The following is a 15,596-nucleotide window of genomic DNA, read 5'->3' as shown; positions in this document are numbered from 1 at the left end:
GGAACCGCCCTGCTCTTAAAATTTCAAAGCTCCGCCCCGTCCAGCCACGTTTCTCTTTTTAAAAATTAAGAATGGGCAGTACCCGTACCCGTCCCGAACCTTGATTACTTGTCCTGACACACGGTTCTTATACCCGTTTGCCCACCCCTAGTGGCTGCTAACCTTTGTTTGCTAAATATTGCTGAACGTTTGCTGTTGTTGCTCAAGTGGTGCCGTTTTACGGAAAGGATTTTTTCAAATCTCTTCCACCTAATCCATTAATTCGAACCTTTGAAATTTGATCCAATGGTTAAAGTTATTACAACTTTTAAAGGAGCCCATGTTTTTAATCGGTTGATCAAATTTCAAGAGCCCGAATTGATGAATTTGGTGAATTTGGTAGAAAGGATCAGAGAGGATCCTTTCCTTGTTTTACGACAATACAAAGCGTTATATATCACAAAGGAGGCATGTGTGCAAAAGAAAAAATAAAAAGTGGCACGTGCGGTTTGTTACGGGATCCACTAGATTGGCCTAAACCCAACTTTTGGCCCAAATACGTTTTGAATTGAAATAATTACCCAGAAAATTGATCTCCACACCAAATCCCAAATGTTGACATCTTAGTGCCAATTCTACCCATAATTAGTCTAGTGGTTTTTTCATTACGTATGAGTTTGATATTTTAGACCATCTTTAATGGAAATGGCAAATTTCATTTTTATAGCTGCTGTCACAAAAAAGAATTCTGTAAGTCTTCATATTCCAACCAAGTGATTTGAGAGAGATTTGGTGCAAGAAGGATGTTAAGCGGATGACACTTCTTGGATGGCGTTTTATGGTCAAGCTAGGCAAGGTTTCTTTTCTACCGACTTGATCTCGTTATGGCATTTGGCATTTTATGCAGAAATTCTTCAGTGTGTTAGGAACAGAGATAGATATCACGTGTCATTATATAAGTGGTGAAATTTTTTATTTTTTAAGTTGTTAATTTTTTAACAAAAGCATCCCACTATTTATATAGTGACACATGATGTATCATTGTGTTTTGAGCACACTAAAAATTCTCTTGTATTTTATATTTCATGGTTATTGGCACATCTTTGTTGACTTCTAGTGAGTAGGTTTTCGAGTTAAAACTTTTGCTTTTCTTTTTATTTGATCTTTATTTTTTTTTTTGTCAAACTATATATTTTGTTAGATTAAATATTTGATTAGTTACTGACAGAATTCAAACCCCATACCGTTATGCAAGAACTCAATAAGCAGGAAATACGAAATACGAGAGAAGTAAATAAACATAATGAAATGAAAGGACAAGATGGTCATTTACTGAGAAAGAAAATGCGAAAGAGCGAAGTGGCAACATCATGTGTAAACATTAGGGCATCACCATACTCGCAAGCCAGCCGCAGTGCTAAGTAAACGTTACAACCGTTAGATCAAATCCCCAAAATCTAACGGCTCAGAAAGAAACCCTAACGAAACTGACGCTGCACTCGCTCCCCTTTAAATCCCCGAGCTCCTCACTGTGATCTTCCTCTCCTCTATCTCGCTCCTGATTACAAAGTCTGCGGCGAGAGAGAACCCCCTACCATCTTTCACTCCTCGATTACTTAAGGTTAGCATTTCTGCTTCAACTTTTATGGCTTCAAAATTCTTGAAATCTTCTCGGTTTGCATGTTATCCGATTTATTGAAGTGAATCAATGATCTGGGTTTTGGTTATGGATGAATATTTGTGATTGGATCTGTGGGTTTGTGTTGAAAATTTTCATTTGCGTTCGTGGGTTTTGAAGAAGCTGCATGTGGGTTTCTTGTGTTTTTCGTTTTTTTTTTTTCCGAAAATGTTTGAGGATTTATGAACTGGGTTCTTGAATGTGCATGCAAATCCTTTAGCTTCTTGTATCAGATGCGGGAAGATCTAATCAGATTTGGGTTTATCTTTTTTACTATATTAGGCTTCATTATCTGGTTTATGGATTTATCAGTTCCATGTGACTCGTTCCCTTGAAGCAATATTAATCGTGTTGCTTTCCATAAATTTTTACCTCGAATTTTCCCTTGTTTATTTGAGGATTATTGGTGCAACTAAACTTTTTCATAAATTAATTTCGAAATTTGTATTTAAAACGTTTAATTTTGTTACATTTAGAAATATTATGCATTTGGGTTCAGTAAATTGATTGCAACATTGATGATTCCTACAGACCTGTAATGATTTGCGGATGTGATCGCAGATTTAAGAACATCTAAGGGACTGAGTTCAATTTTCTCGTTTGTTTAGGAACACTGTAGCAACTAACTTTTTGGTTTTGCATGTTTTTAAATTAAATTAAAATTTATCTTTGTTTCTTTTAATTTGTAAATCCTAGTAAATATGTACTTATTTTGTGGTAACTGTGATGATTCCTTCAGACCTGTAATGATTTGCGGTAATGATCGCATATCTAAGTACATCTAAGGGACTGAGTTCAATTTTATATTTCCATAAATACTTGTACATTGTTGATTTGGATTTAATTTCATATAATATATGCTGTCTGCCTAATTGTTTGATGATGAATTGGCCACACTGAGACGATTGTATATTTCATTCAGGCTAATTGCCTGTTGTGTTTTGATGATTGCTGTTTTCTGTACTTTCAGATAACTTGCTGAGATCCCATCATGGGTAAGGAAAAGGTTCACATCAACATTGTGGTCATTGGCCACGTCGACTCTGGGAAGTCAACCACCACTGGTCACTTGATCTACAAGCTTGGAGGTATTGACAAGCGTGTCATTGAGAGGTTCGAGAAGGAGGCTGCTGAGATGAACAAGAGGTCATTCAAGTATGCTTGGGTGTTGGACAAGCTCAAGGCTGAGCGCGAGCGTGGTATTACCATTGATATTGCCTTGTGGAAGTTTGAGACTACCAGGTACTACTGCACTGTTATTGATGCTCCTGGACATCGTGATTTCATCAAGAACATGATCACTGGTACCTCCCAGGCTGATTGTGCTGTCCTCATTATTGACTCCACCACTGGTGGTTTTGAGGCCGGTATTTCCAAGGATGGTCAGACCCGTGAGCATGCTCTGCTTGCTTTCACTCTTGGTGTCAAGCAGATGATTTGCTGCTGCAACAAGGTGGGTCTTATACATTATTTGTGGACATTTCAGTCGTTATGATTGTACTTATTTGTGGACGGTTCTAACTCATGTTTCATTATTTCTGAATTTTGCAGATGGATGCCACCACTCCCAAGTACTCAAAGGCAAGGTACGATGAAATCGTCAAGGAAGTCTCATCCTACCTCAAGAAGGTTGGGTACAACCCTGACAAAATTGCCTTTGTCCCCATTTCTGGATTTGAGGGTGACAACATGATTGAGAGGTCCACCAACCTAGACTGGTACAAGGGACCAACCCTTCTTGAGGCCCTTGACCTGATCAATGAGCCCAAGAGGCCCTCAGACAAGCCCCTCCGTCTTCCACTTCAGGACGTCTACAAGATTGGTGGCATTGGAACTGTGCCTGTGGGACGAGTTGAAACTGGTGTTGTGAAGCCTGGTATGGTTGTGACCTTTGGTCCCACTGGTCTGACCACTGAAGTTAAGTCTGTTGAGATGCACCATGAAGCTCTTCAGGAGGCTCTTCCTGGTGACAATGTCGGGTTCAATGTTAAGAACGTTGCTGTCAAGGATCTGAAGCGTGGTTATGTTGCTTCCAACTCCAAGGATGATCCTGCAAAGGAGGCTGCCAACTTTACCTCTCAGGTCATCATCATGAACCATCCTGGGCAGATTGGAAATGGTTACGCTCCAGTGCTGGATTGCCACACCTCTCACATTGCTGTCAAGTTTGCTGAGATCTTGACCAAGATTGACAGGCGATCCGGTAAGGAGCTTGAGAAGGAGCCCAAATTCTTGAAGAACGGAGATGCTGGTATGGTTAAGATGATTCCCACCAAACCCATGGTTGTCGAGACCTTCTCTGAGTACCCACCTCTTGGACGTTTTGCTGTAAGAGACATGCGCCAGACCGTTGCTGTGGGTGTGATCAAGAGTGTGGAGAAGAAGGAGCCAACTGGTGCCAAGGTGACCAAGGCCGCAGCCAAGAAGAAGTGAAGTGTTTTATGTTATTGTCCGCCCTTAGCTAGATCAGTTTTGTCGAATGTCGTATATTTTCCATTTTTGTGCCTACTCTCAGAGTTGGACAGGTTTTACAAGTTTTACATCGTAGCCCTCATGCCTTGCTGCAAGGATTGTGGAGGAGCTGAGCGGCTAGAAGCGATTCTGGTTGCTCGGCAAGCTGTGTTGAATGCTATTCGTTATGGTTTTTTGTTGGTTTATACATTGAAATCGGTCGTGTAGTTGGTTATTGGACAATTTGTATTAATGTTTGCAATCGTTGTTAAACTTGCTTCTCTTTTAAATTTGTGTCTTTGCTTTAGCTTTTATGTTTTCCTTGCCTACTCCTTTGCGACCAGAACAGAAATATAACTTATTGTTCTACGTCAATTGTTTTTGACATGCCTTTTCGAGTTGAATTTTAGGTGTGCCGAGTTTTTATGCGGTGAATGCCACTCTGTGTGCGGTATTACTTTACTCTGCAATGCTAAGATGAAGTTGTACATGTTGCTTTTGATGAAGATAATAGCAATCTTTTGGTGTTCTCATTGAATGCGATGAGAACATCTCTTGTAACGCGATTGCATCATATCCGTTTTCCAAAACATCTTATAAATCCAAACATGAACATGAACATTCCAAAACATCTTCTAAAACATCTTGTAACGCGATGAGATCAATTTAAATCAGTAATAACTTAAACATGGACACTTCCACCAACCTAACCAACACCCAAACAAAATATCCCGTGAGAATTACTACCTGAATTTCATTTATGAATACAAGCTGCTCTTCCCCGCGTACGTATCAGTTGTAGTTAGCAATTGCCCCACTGGAGTTGTCATCCCGAGTCAAAATTGTTGTGCCCGAACCCACTACTGAAGCTGAGTCGATGTCCATAAAAGCATATATTGGTACATACACATCAATTCCTGAGGAGCAGTGGGATTAATATTTCCCAAATCATTCTTTGCAAACAATTATCTCGAATGTTTTAGATTTCACAATTTGCTTTCGCAAGGTGTCTACTTGATAGCTTACTACAACTCTTTATCACTGTCAAGCTGCGCCTTTGTTGCTGCCTTTTCAGCTTCGTCCAAGACAAAGTTCTTTAGAGAGTCAACATCCCTCGGCCCTGATCATTTGTACAAGAAACAATAATTAGGTGAGATACCATACTATAGAAAGTCTACTACATTACTTCAAATGAATCCATAGCACGGGTACACAGCCACCGGGTCATCCCATGCCAATAATGCAACGCCATGTGGAGATAAAATTGCAGATGACATTGTACATCGGCACAGGACGCCACGGTTGCGATGTACCTGTTGCCGACACCTACAGATGCAATTTCCATCATCTAGATATCACCATGTTTTGCTTATGGGACCTGAGTAGTTTACGTATATTTTGAAACCTAGGTATTTGACTATAATCTGAGGTATCATACGTCACACGGAAATAATAGTAATTGTTTTTCTTAACCATGGCCACCAATCTAACAGTAAACAGAACTAATATCACCTTGTTCATACTAAACAAGGCCAGCCAATATTACGTGTGTAGGTGGAAAGGGAATTGTAAGATATTGTCAAGAAAAATAGTAGATTATACTATGAAGCACAAACCCTACTTACTCATCTTTAGCAATATTTAATAACACATTTATTAATGTATTAGAGTAAGTTGTATTTTGTAGTGCTGGAAGGAAAAGATGATACATATGAATTCTTACTCTTAAATTCAATGTCATAGATTAATTGTTTATTTTGTTTCCTTAACACTATTATTTGGTTCCTTGCTATATTTCTTCATTTATTTTTCACAAACCTCTTTGAACGAGCACTTCATCACCTAAAACGTCTTGCGTTAGTTGTTTTTATTTCATTGTAATTGTCCAACTACCTCACTAAACAAAATGAAAACAACTAATGTAAGACATCTTTAGGGGTGCTACATGTTAGGGTTTCAATATTAGCCAATGACATTTCGTCTATTTTGTTTTATTTTTTTATTTACATCTACATACTATTGTTCATCAACTTCAAGTATAAACTTGCACCCAAAATCTCATATTGTTTGACGAATGCATAAATAACAATCTCATACTGTTTTACGATTGCGTCTATAAAAGTATGTAGATACTATTGTTATGATGTGCGCACACGCACAATTTATAAAATAATCACTTAAGAAATATAAAAATATCTAAAGAAACACATCTTTGGGGCGCGTAGTGCCTGTGATGCAAAAAATGCATCTTGCACGCATGTATAATGTAAAAATGCATCTCGCACGCGCTCACGCGCGTGTGGAGAGGCTAGTACTACATAAGCCAAGGATCAGTCACCAAATATTATCTCTATCACCACTGTACTAAACAAAGCAGCCAAATCTTTCACAGGTACACACTAAAGACAACACCACTCAAAACATTCTTGCAATTTATATCTCACATTCCTCCTCCACCAAAAAAGAAAAAAGGCTGCAATATTACCTCTTTCAATGTCAGACGTAGCCAAATGTTAGGACTTCTTAATTGTGATGGATTTCCAGTGTTGTTATCATACATCTAAGATGACAAGTTGTTGGAAGATGAATGATATTACAAAAATAGCAGACGTGATGGCCAATTTATATTCCCAAAATAAATTATAATGATTTCCCGAATGAATCTGTATCGAATGAAAATGAATATGCAAGCGCTAGTGATCTGAATAGAAAATAGATAGATATGAACAATTTCTTATTCTCAGAAGTTATTACTAACAGGCACTTTAGGGGACGGTGGATCATGTAAATACGTGCCCAAGCCCGCGAGGAGCTTGCACTTGAAATCTATTTCCTAGACAAGGCCCTTAAACAGGAATTTCATAGAAATCGGAAGCGCATTTGTTTAGATTACAATGTGATCGTATAAGTGATATTAGTAAGCCTGAGTAGATCAAATAGAAAAGATTTTATGCAGCCCAAAGATGACTATGGATGAAAACACAACTGATATAGCAGAAACGAAATTCAAATCGCACCTTGATATTTTGCAACTTCTTCACCATCATAGAATACTTTAAACGTAGGATATGAATGAATGTCAACTTTTGAACATACTGGTTTACTCGTACTACAATCAACCTCCCCAACCTCTATTTCGTCTTCACCTTCCATTGTCTTCCCAAGGTCCTCCCACAATGTACCCAAGTTCTTACTGAAACCAAATGTTATCATTACCAGTAAGAATAACAATCCAACAAATCTCGCTGAATCATAAACTCGGAAGATGTGAGTAACTTACCAATGTTTACACCATGGCACACAAAATTTCACAAACCATGCCGTGTCCTTCTCCTTCACCTACGAAAAACGCATACGCAAATAAACAATCAGCAAGGTGATCAAGGAAAATACATTTCTAATTAGCGAGCATGACATATCTTTCCAAACTCCTACCTACTTAATAAAAAAAACATACATTTCTTATAAAACTCAACCCATAAAAAATTTCACTTCAACTTCCAGTCCGATTTCGCAGACTCAGTCGCCATTTAATTCTGTCACCGATACGATATCAAAACACAATTGACAAAAAGGGAGAAACTAACTAGGGATTAGCATTGATAAGACCACCAGGGATTGATGAGTAAGGAAAACTATGACCTGGTTAGGGCTTAAAAACCCTAACTATATATGCTTGCGTGTAGAAATTGAAAAATTGCATCTCTGAAATTATTTAGATTGGATCTGTGAAACTGAATGCAAATCAATGAAGAATTTGAAGGGGTTTTGTAGTTGTTACCTTGTCGGAGAAGGTGTCAGCGGTTAGGGTTATAACCTCGGCTTCGGTATATGTTGTTAGAATTGGAAGAAGAAAGAGAAGAACTGAGATGAAAACTAGAGAAGCAGAGCCGGCTTTCATCGCTGCTGAAAAAATTATAACAATTTTCCGTGAAAATTAGATTGACGGACGAAGCTATGTCAAGTTCTCTCCCGGCTTCAGTTTCGTACCAGACACATATACCTAACGTTTTCGCTTTGCACTTGGCCAAAAGGAAAAGCATGCCTTGCACGTGACTCTGAGATAGCGCGTCTCGTTTACTACTCCATAATTAAAGTGAGACGAATTGAATTGAAAAGAAGTTGAAATATGATGGAGTCAGAATTAAATTCTTAATAAAATTGTTTACTAAATTTTTCTAAAATCATAGTAGGAATAATACTCATCTATATAATTCATATAGAGAGACATAAAAGTGTACAATCCCGTCAAAATATGCGGTTATTTAAGGATCAATTCCTCTAGCAGCACAAGCCTGGCTTTTTTTTTTTTTTTTTTAGGTTGAAAGCTAACTGTTGACTAATTCACATAAATGAAAATGAAAATTAATGTGATTGGTAAAATGCTTTTGTGCAAAGTAATTTATATATGTTTTATTTTTTTATTTTTTATCACAAATGGATTGAATTAAATGACACAGAAAAGGGCCCAGCAAGAACAAAGAGAGGGCAAAGAAATATCGATGCCCATATCCACCACCTCCCCGCCTTCAGCGCCACCACTACACACGCTCTCATATAAATTCTTTCTGTACCTCCACCAGTTTTTGTGAGAAAATATATTGTCATGAAGATGTAAGGGTGATATCGTGGGAATAATACTTAGGTACTCAAATTTCATATACTCATTTTTTGATTTGGCTCAATCAAAAGATGTCACGTGTTTCTTATTTTTAAAGTTCAGAAAAAATGTATTATTTTTTAAACAATAAAATATGTGCTAAAATATTATTGGGCCAAAATTTAAGGGATTGTTATTGGCACCCTAAAAATCTCATTCTACACTCCAAACTTTCTATATTTGGAAAGAAGAATACACTTGTGAGGAGTGTAGAATGAGATTTTTGGAGTGCCAATAACACTTCCCAAATTTAGAAGTAATTACCGAAGCATTACCCAGGTGATGGTGGTGCTCATGGTGTCAGGAGGAGTGCGATTCCGCTTCTTCCCACTCCAATCCCCTTTGGTAAACACACCATGAACGTCGAGAATGCACCGAGGGCTTCCCTTTCTTTTTCTTTTTTGATTGAAAAGATGGACTTCTCATTGAACTAAAGGAACAATACATGAGAACAGCATTAGTATAGATAGCTAGCAGCTAGACAGCAGCATTCATACGGCTGCACCAACAGACTACCTATTGTACTCTTCATAGAGCAGGGCTACAATAAGGCAGGAGGCTCTTCGAACCAAGAGCGGTGTGCCAGTGCCACTTCACTTGCTTGACGACGAACATGGGTAGGGAGAGCTCCAGATGATCCCAGCCACCAAAGCCTTAGCATCTTCTACAATTGGTCCAACATGGGACGAATCAGGAGAAGCCTCTTACAAAGCGGCAACGATCTGGAGAGAGTCGCTTTCTATCAAAACGTTGTGTAAATCCCTTCCTGTCGCCAAAATAAACCCTTCTCTAGCCACCAACGCCTCATTCTGAAGAGGGGAGAAGACGTTTTCCGACTTCTGATACGAGCAATATCAAAATCAACTTGGTTAAGGCTAGAGGCTAGAGACAGGACCCGGTCCTTTATGGACGTACTAGCTTCACCTCTCGGCGGAGGCCCCAAAGGTGACGCTAACCAAGCAAACATGGCATAAGGACAATGTCGCATCAAATGAATCACACTCTCCCTGCACTCCGCAAATAACACAAGTCAAATCTGTACCAATGTGCCTTTCACTATGTTCGTACGAGTTGGAATTATGTCACCGCAAAGTCTGCCAGGCTCATCCGTTATCCGTTTACAAAATCCCACTCGTCCATTTCACACTGCATCAAGGATTTTCAGCGCCCAACAAAAAAAAAAAAAAATCGTAGAGCAAGCAATTAGGATAGGCACCAAACAGAAGCAGAAAGTCCTACAGTTATCATTAATAAGCAACTCCTTCGCAAAGGTCCCAGAAAACCACCACAACTTTTATCCCAAAAAAAAAAAAAAAAAACAAGTACAAAAGATAAAAACATGAACAAATTAAAAGCTCCTAAATAAGCCTGAGAAATAGAAACTCCACAAAACCACTCTTTATTCACCACCCAGAGTCTCTCAATCGAAACCCGTGACACTCTTGATCGCCTCTTGGACCCTGTCGAACCTCTCAAACCTTCCCTTATCCTTTCTGTCATCCTCCCTTCTCTCTCAATCGAACCTTCCCGCATCCCCCCTTCTCTCGCCCTCTTCCGGATGCTGCTGCCTCCTCTCTTCCTCCTCCTCCTTCGGCGGCTTCCTCTCCTCCTTGTACGGCGGTGCTGCTTGTGCCGTAGGCAAGATCACTGCCTCGCGCTGAGCATCAACAAACCTCCTCAACCGGTCTTCAGTCACGCCGAAAGCAGCTGCAAGCTCGGGTCCTTTGAGCTCCTGAAGAACAGACGCCGCACCAACCAAAATCTGAGGCCTATTCTTCCGCGCCGAGGTTGTGAATCCAAACAACTCGAGCGGGCCGGTTCTTGATGCGATTTGACAGAATGGGAAGTACCTTGGCACCCAAAATACATCACCTTCTTCTATGTTGGCATTCATGGCTTGTGTCCCATTTGGGAACACAATCTGTAGTGTTCCGGAGCCTCTCAACACAATGCCGTATTCTGTCGCTCTCGGATTCACATGCGGTGCCATCATTGACCCAGCGGTAAGGTTGACAAGGTAAACGCCGATGTCAGAGTGTTTCAACGGTGAGTAATCAGAATCATCGAGCTGCATGCTCCATCCGTAGTCGTTTCTGAAGTCGGGCTTTCTGTCGTAGAGGTTGTAAGAGTCTGGTGATTTTCCTGTTCCCTTGCCCTTATCGTAGTCATCTCGCCTCCACTTTTTGTCGTTTGAATCAGCGCCAAAAACTGAGTTCAAGAGCTTCCTCCATGACCATGTTTCTGATTTGTCTTGGTGATCATCTTGTTGGATGTCAAACATACTCTTCATTTCTTGAAGTCTGTCTTGCTGTTTCAGCTGGAGGAATTTTGACCAGACACTTGGCGAATAAGATTCGGGCACAAAGACGATTGGACCTTGTTGTTGACTTGTGAACATCTCTCTTAGTTCTGATGATGTGACCTGCAGTATTGGACACACATTTGTGTCTTTAACTTTTGGTAAACAAATTTGGCTTCTAGGATTATTGTTAATCATAGAGAAAATTGTGCACACCCAATTGTAGTTTTGGTATCCAAATTAAAAATCCATTCAAATTAGTATCTGTAAGTTTCGACAAAAAGTGTCACGTTGGTTCTCACACCAACTTACGTTAGATTTTTAGTCAAAATTAAACATGTGAAAGTGTGCACGAGTCTCCTTTAAGGGACAAATTGGAAAAATCAACCACCATTTCACATATCACGTGCTTAAATTTGATTAAAAAATGTATTCCAGAGTTGGTGTCACATATTTTGTGAATTTCAGATATCAATATGAACAGATTCTTACTGAAAATATGATGATATATCAATAATATGTAGCAATTTTAAATTTAGGAATTGATCATCATAAAACTGTGATGTGCTTACATTGAAGGCATTTGCAAGTACTTCACGGTCAAATCCAGCAATAATAGACTGTGGGTTGCTTCCTCCACCAATGAAGAAGGACTGCATTATTTTCAAAAACACCCAAATTAGTTATAGATACTGAAATGTTGAACTACCATAACCCTAATTAAGAAATTTTAATTACCATAACCCTAATCTGTTATGTACCTGCAAACCCATTCCCAAACTCTCAGATGTGTCAATGCTGCAAATGATGTGAACCCTCTGGCCCTCTCCAGCGTTCACCAAGTAAAATGGAGACCCAGCTGGAATTCTATACACATCCCCTGTCTTCAATCTCCTCTCTCCCAATTCATCTTTGTAGATCAATCCCACCTTTACTTCTCCTGCAAGCAAACAATTATAATTCATGTTCCACAACTCATAAGAATCTGATTCAAAAGCAATCCATCAAAGGGAATTTTGTTCACTAAAAAAATTGGAAGTCCTACTTTCCACAATTGCATGGATAAAATTCAAGTCACAAGACTAAATGCAAATATCCACCAAAAACAAAGTAAATGTAATTAATTAAGAAAATAAATAAATATTAGGATTCCATTGTCTACTCACTCACCATTTTGGAAGTCCCACATTGTATACAATTGCATACATCTAATTAAATTGAAAAACATTTGAGAAAATTATTTAAATTCAAAAAGTAAAATCAACTAACTAAGAAGAAACCAGTTAAAATTAAGTAGATGCAATCCATCAAAGATGTGATCACTCGCCAATTTGGAAGTACCAATTGCACAATTTGCATGCATCCGCTTCAGTTAATTAAGAAATTTAAACCAATTTTCATTTAAAAAAAAGAAGAAGAAGCAAATAGAGCAAGGAAGATTAAGCAACTCATCAAAGAGTCGATATCATCAAACAAGGATTCGTAACACCAAGTATCGGTAGCCGCCAGGATTGGCTGGTCTGCCCTCCTAGTTTTATCACTGATCTTGTCCTCGAGGACTGTTTGTAATGGATCCTTCTTGATGGGGTTGGGGCTGTTTTGGCCTCGCCTCTCTCAATGAAATCTACCATCGTTTCGATTAACAAAAAACTATAAATTTGTAAGACCGCATATTGGTGTTGATGTCGATCTAAATGGTATCATTCACTCACTACTTTCAAAGTAAACCAGTTTGCATCCTTGCATGCATTCGCAGATTAAGAAAAAAAATCTTCTTAATTAGTGATTAGTAATAAGATTACCTCTGCAGAGAAAGAGGATGAGATTGGAGTCGAGATACTGAGGAATAAAGAGAGACTTAGGCTCCATTGTAATAAACCCAATATGCATGGGCTTATCAACAACCCTACTGCGCGCACTCATCACCACTCTCATCTCTCCTGCTGCAGTTTTCACTACCTGCTTTGCCTGTGGCAGCAAAAACCAACCTTCTTCCGATTCTTCCCCTCCCGATTCCGGATAATGCCCCTCCTCCTCTTCCGGCCTCCTCCTCCCACCGCTTTCCTGCTCCTCCCTCCAATCTTCTTTCTCCTCCGTCCCTCTCCTCCAACCTTCATCCTGATCACCAGTGTACCCCAGCGCTACTGAAACTCCATAGCACATCACCAGCATCAGAACCACAAACGTCATCACTTTGTTTCCCATTTTTTCTTCTGTTTTGCTTTCTCCGTGATGACCTTTCTGTGAAGCCATTAGATTAGGCTGAGGTCTGGGGTTTATATAGAGGGGAGGGAAAGAGCATGGGGACGCGTGTCGGCCATGCAGAGTCTATGCGGTTCGCTGGCGGTTTACGGCTTAGACACACTTGGTGTTTGAAAGAGAAATATTCGAACACAGTGTGAGAGTGTGAGTCTGATAGACAGACATCAGTTCACGCCTTTTAAAAAGGAAAACCAAACCTTCAGAAAATTTTCATTATGATTGGAACAGTATATTACGTATTTTTATATAAGTAGTGAATTTTTTATATTTTAATTTATTAAATTTTTAATATACATATCAAATCATTTGTACGATAACACGTAATTACATATCTTGATCACATTGAAAAATATCTTCCAACCTACTATCTACTCGTTCTCTTAAAAGAACAATTCTTTCTTTGTCGAAAGCTCAAAAAACAATTCGGATTTTTTGTTATGAGTAATGCATTTCTTGCATCATCTTTTAGTAGAGTTTATTCTAATTTTAAAATCTCAGTAATTTGTTCATTATCTGTGTGTAGATATCAATCTCCATTGATTTATAGGGTCATCACGGTTTGACATTTAGTTCATTTTTGTTGTCCTTAAGAAATGGGGAGTAGCCGCTTTTAACTTTTAGATTCAAATATATAGTTGGATATGACTTTGTATTTGTCTTTAGAATAGTATATTTTACTTTTTAACATTTCAGTGTGTTATACCATATATTGAATCTCAGTATCTGGACTTTACTAATTAGATGGATGACAAAAATGGCCTTTCTAGCCTCTGTGTACGATGTAACCCTCATTAGTCATTTACATAGTGAAATCGAATTAACATCAGTGTGGATATAATCCTAAGTTGGTGTGAACCACGATATATCATTGTGTTCTTATGTGTATGTATGATTTACAGTCGAATTTACGTGATCGACCCGATTTTGTACATCAACATAGTGTATTAGAGATCTATAAATATGATGCAATTTATGTCATTCACAGTGCATACAAAGTTAAATTTAACTTTTAACTTTTAATTTACGTTTTAAAAAGGGATCGAGTCACATATAATTTTTGCATCATCAATTATGGTGGATGCACCTGCGACTCTATAATACTTTCGACCTATATAACTCCAAAGTCATATATGACTCTAACATTAGTGATGCATGAGAGAGATTGATCAAGTTTGCAGGCAAATATAACTTTTGACTCAAAATTTTAAAAAGTATAGTGCCTATTCGCACACTTATTTTTATTTTCCATGCGTTCTAGTTAATTTTTAGTTATTGGTCTTTTTAATTTATTTGACCAGACAGTCGAAAATTAAGATGTGCAAGAAGTAAAAATGAGTGTGTAAAACTTATGTGGGATGAGAACTTGAGAGTAAAGTTACCATCAACACTAAGTGCTTATTTGGAAGTGCTTTAAAATGACTGAAAACGCTTAAAGAGAAAATGTTTTTGGGTTCCAAAAGCACTTGAAGTGCCTCTTGGAAAAAACACTAGTTATGTGCTTCTCCCATAAAACACTTCAAGTGATTTTTAAGGATTTACTTGCGTTTTTACTAAGTAGTGATTCCAAAAACATTTTCATCAAAAGCGCATGCAGACATTTTAAAAGCACTTTTAAACAAATCCTAACCCAATGATTCAATCCCATATGTAGAAGTTGCCCAATTAAAAAGGGTATATAAGGAGTATCTAGTGGGATATTGTCTCGACGGTAGCCCTTCTCCTTTGGCAAGATTTCGGGCAGCAAGGGCTCGTATTAATTCAATGACTCGATGCTATCACCTGGCTCTAATACAATTAATACGAGGTCTTGCCCACAGGAAACCAACCAAGTTGCAATGTTGCATAGTGGAACGCGGCTCTAATACGATGCTCATAGCCTCATATACCATCCCAAGATTCCCAATGCTGGCTATTTTTCCAACTTGCAATTTTTGAGTCTTAACATTATGAATTCGTTTGGAATTTCTTTTGCAAGAAGCACTTAAACTACAAAGTTTTTATTAACATTCTGAAATTTTTACTAAAAGTTTATGTAAGCAATTTTATAGAAAAACACTTTGAAATGCGTATTGAAGAACCATCATTTGGTTTTTTTAAAAACATGTTAAAAGCATTTATAAGTCTTTAAACGAAACGTTGCTAAAAACGCTTTTGATTGTAAAAAATTACTTATTTCTATTTTAAAAGGTACCCGAAACGGGCCCTAAGAGCATCTCGAGAATGAGATATAAATATGAAATGTTTTTACGTCTCACTTTGCATCTCTA

The 15,596-nt window shown here is 38.3% G+C and overlaps 3 protein-coding genes and 2 non-coding genes across 6 annotated transcripts; 3 read left to right on the top strand and 2 right to left on the bottom strand.

Annotated features, from left to right (window-relative positions):
- Nucleotides 1-1,442: 1,442 nt before the first annotated feature.
- LOC103934310 (elongation factor 1-alpha) lies at nucleotides 1,443-4,415 on the top strand. Its single transcript, XM_009344066.3, has 3 exons — nucleotides 1,443-1,600; nucleotides 2,628-3,110; nucleotides 3,209-4,415. The coding sequence occupies exons 2-3, from the start codon at nucleotides 2,649-2,651 to the stop codon at nucleotides 4,088-4,090; spliced, it is 1,344 nt and encodes a 447-aa protein (XP_009342341.1). The 5' UTR covers nucleotides 1,443-1,600; nucleotides 2,628-2,648; the 3' UTR covers nucleotides 4,091-4,415.
- LOC125479530 lies at nucleotides 2,168-2,248 on the top strand. The gene has a single exon (XR_007260091.1). It is a non-coding gene; the product is annotated as a small nucleolar RNA SNORD25 (small nucleolar RNA).
- On the top strand, nucleotides 2,376-2,456 carry LOC125479529. The gene has a single exon (XR_007260090.1). It is a non-coding gene; the product is annotated as a small nucleolar RNA SNORD25 (small nucleolar RNA).
- Nucleotides 4,416-4,751: 336 nt separating the features above from the next.
- LOC103934309 (protein disulfide isomerase-like 5-1) lies at nucleotides 4,752-8,105 on the bottom strand. Of its 2 annotated transcripts, XR_007260008.1 has the most exons (6): nucleotides 7,890-8,105; nucleotides 7,389-7,447; nucleotides 7,126-7,301; nucleotides 5,123-5,228; nucleotides 4,960-5,025; nucleotides 4,752-4,915 (listed from the first exon to the last, which is right to left on the bottom strand). XR_007260008.1 is itself a non-coding variant. In XM_009344064.3 (5 exons), exons 1-4 carry the CDS (start codon nucleotides 8,007-8,009, stop codon nucleotides 5,134-5,136), a joined length of 450 nt encoding a protein of 149 aa, XP_009342339.1. In that variant the 5' UTR covers nucleotides 8,010-8,105; the 3' UTR covers nucleotides 4,752-5,025; nucleotides 5,123-5,133. The 2 variants fall into 2 exon arrangements, 1 of the variants encoding a protein (XP_009342339.1); XM_009344064.3 differs by having other exon boundaries at nucleotides 4,752-5,025.
- A 2,083-nt stretch (nucleotides 8,106-10,188) lies between these two features.
- LOC103934330 (vicilin-like seed storage protein At2g28490) lies at nucleotides 10,189-13,305 on the bottom strand. Its single transcript, XM_009344084.3, is given in 4 exon segments — nucleotides 10,189-11,190; nucleotides 11,640-11,720; nucleotides 11,829-12,007; nucleotides 12,870-13,305. Coding segments are annotated over 4 exon segments (1,665 nt in total). The 5' UTR covers nucleotides 13,273-13,305.
- Nucleotides 13,306-15,596: the final 2,291 nt, after the last annotated feature.

The sequence above is a fragment of a genome, unplaced genomic scaffold (assembly GCF_019419815.1).
Source record: "Pyrus x bretschneideri cultivar Hongxiangsu unplaced genomic scaffold, Pyrus_bretschneideri_v1 Contig29, whole genome shotgun sequence".
Taxonomy (NCBI): Eukaryota; Viridiplantae; Streptophyta; class Magnoliopsida; order Rosales; family Rosaceae; genus Pyrus; species Pyrus x bretschneideri.
This window is presented reverse-complemented; position numbering and strand designations above follow the sequence as displayed.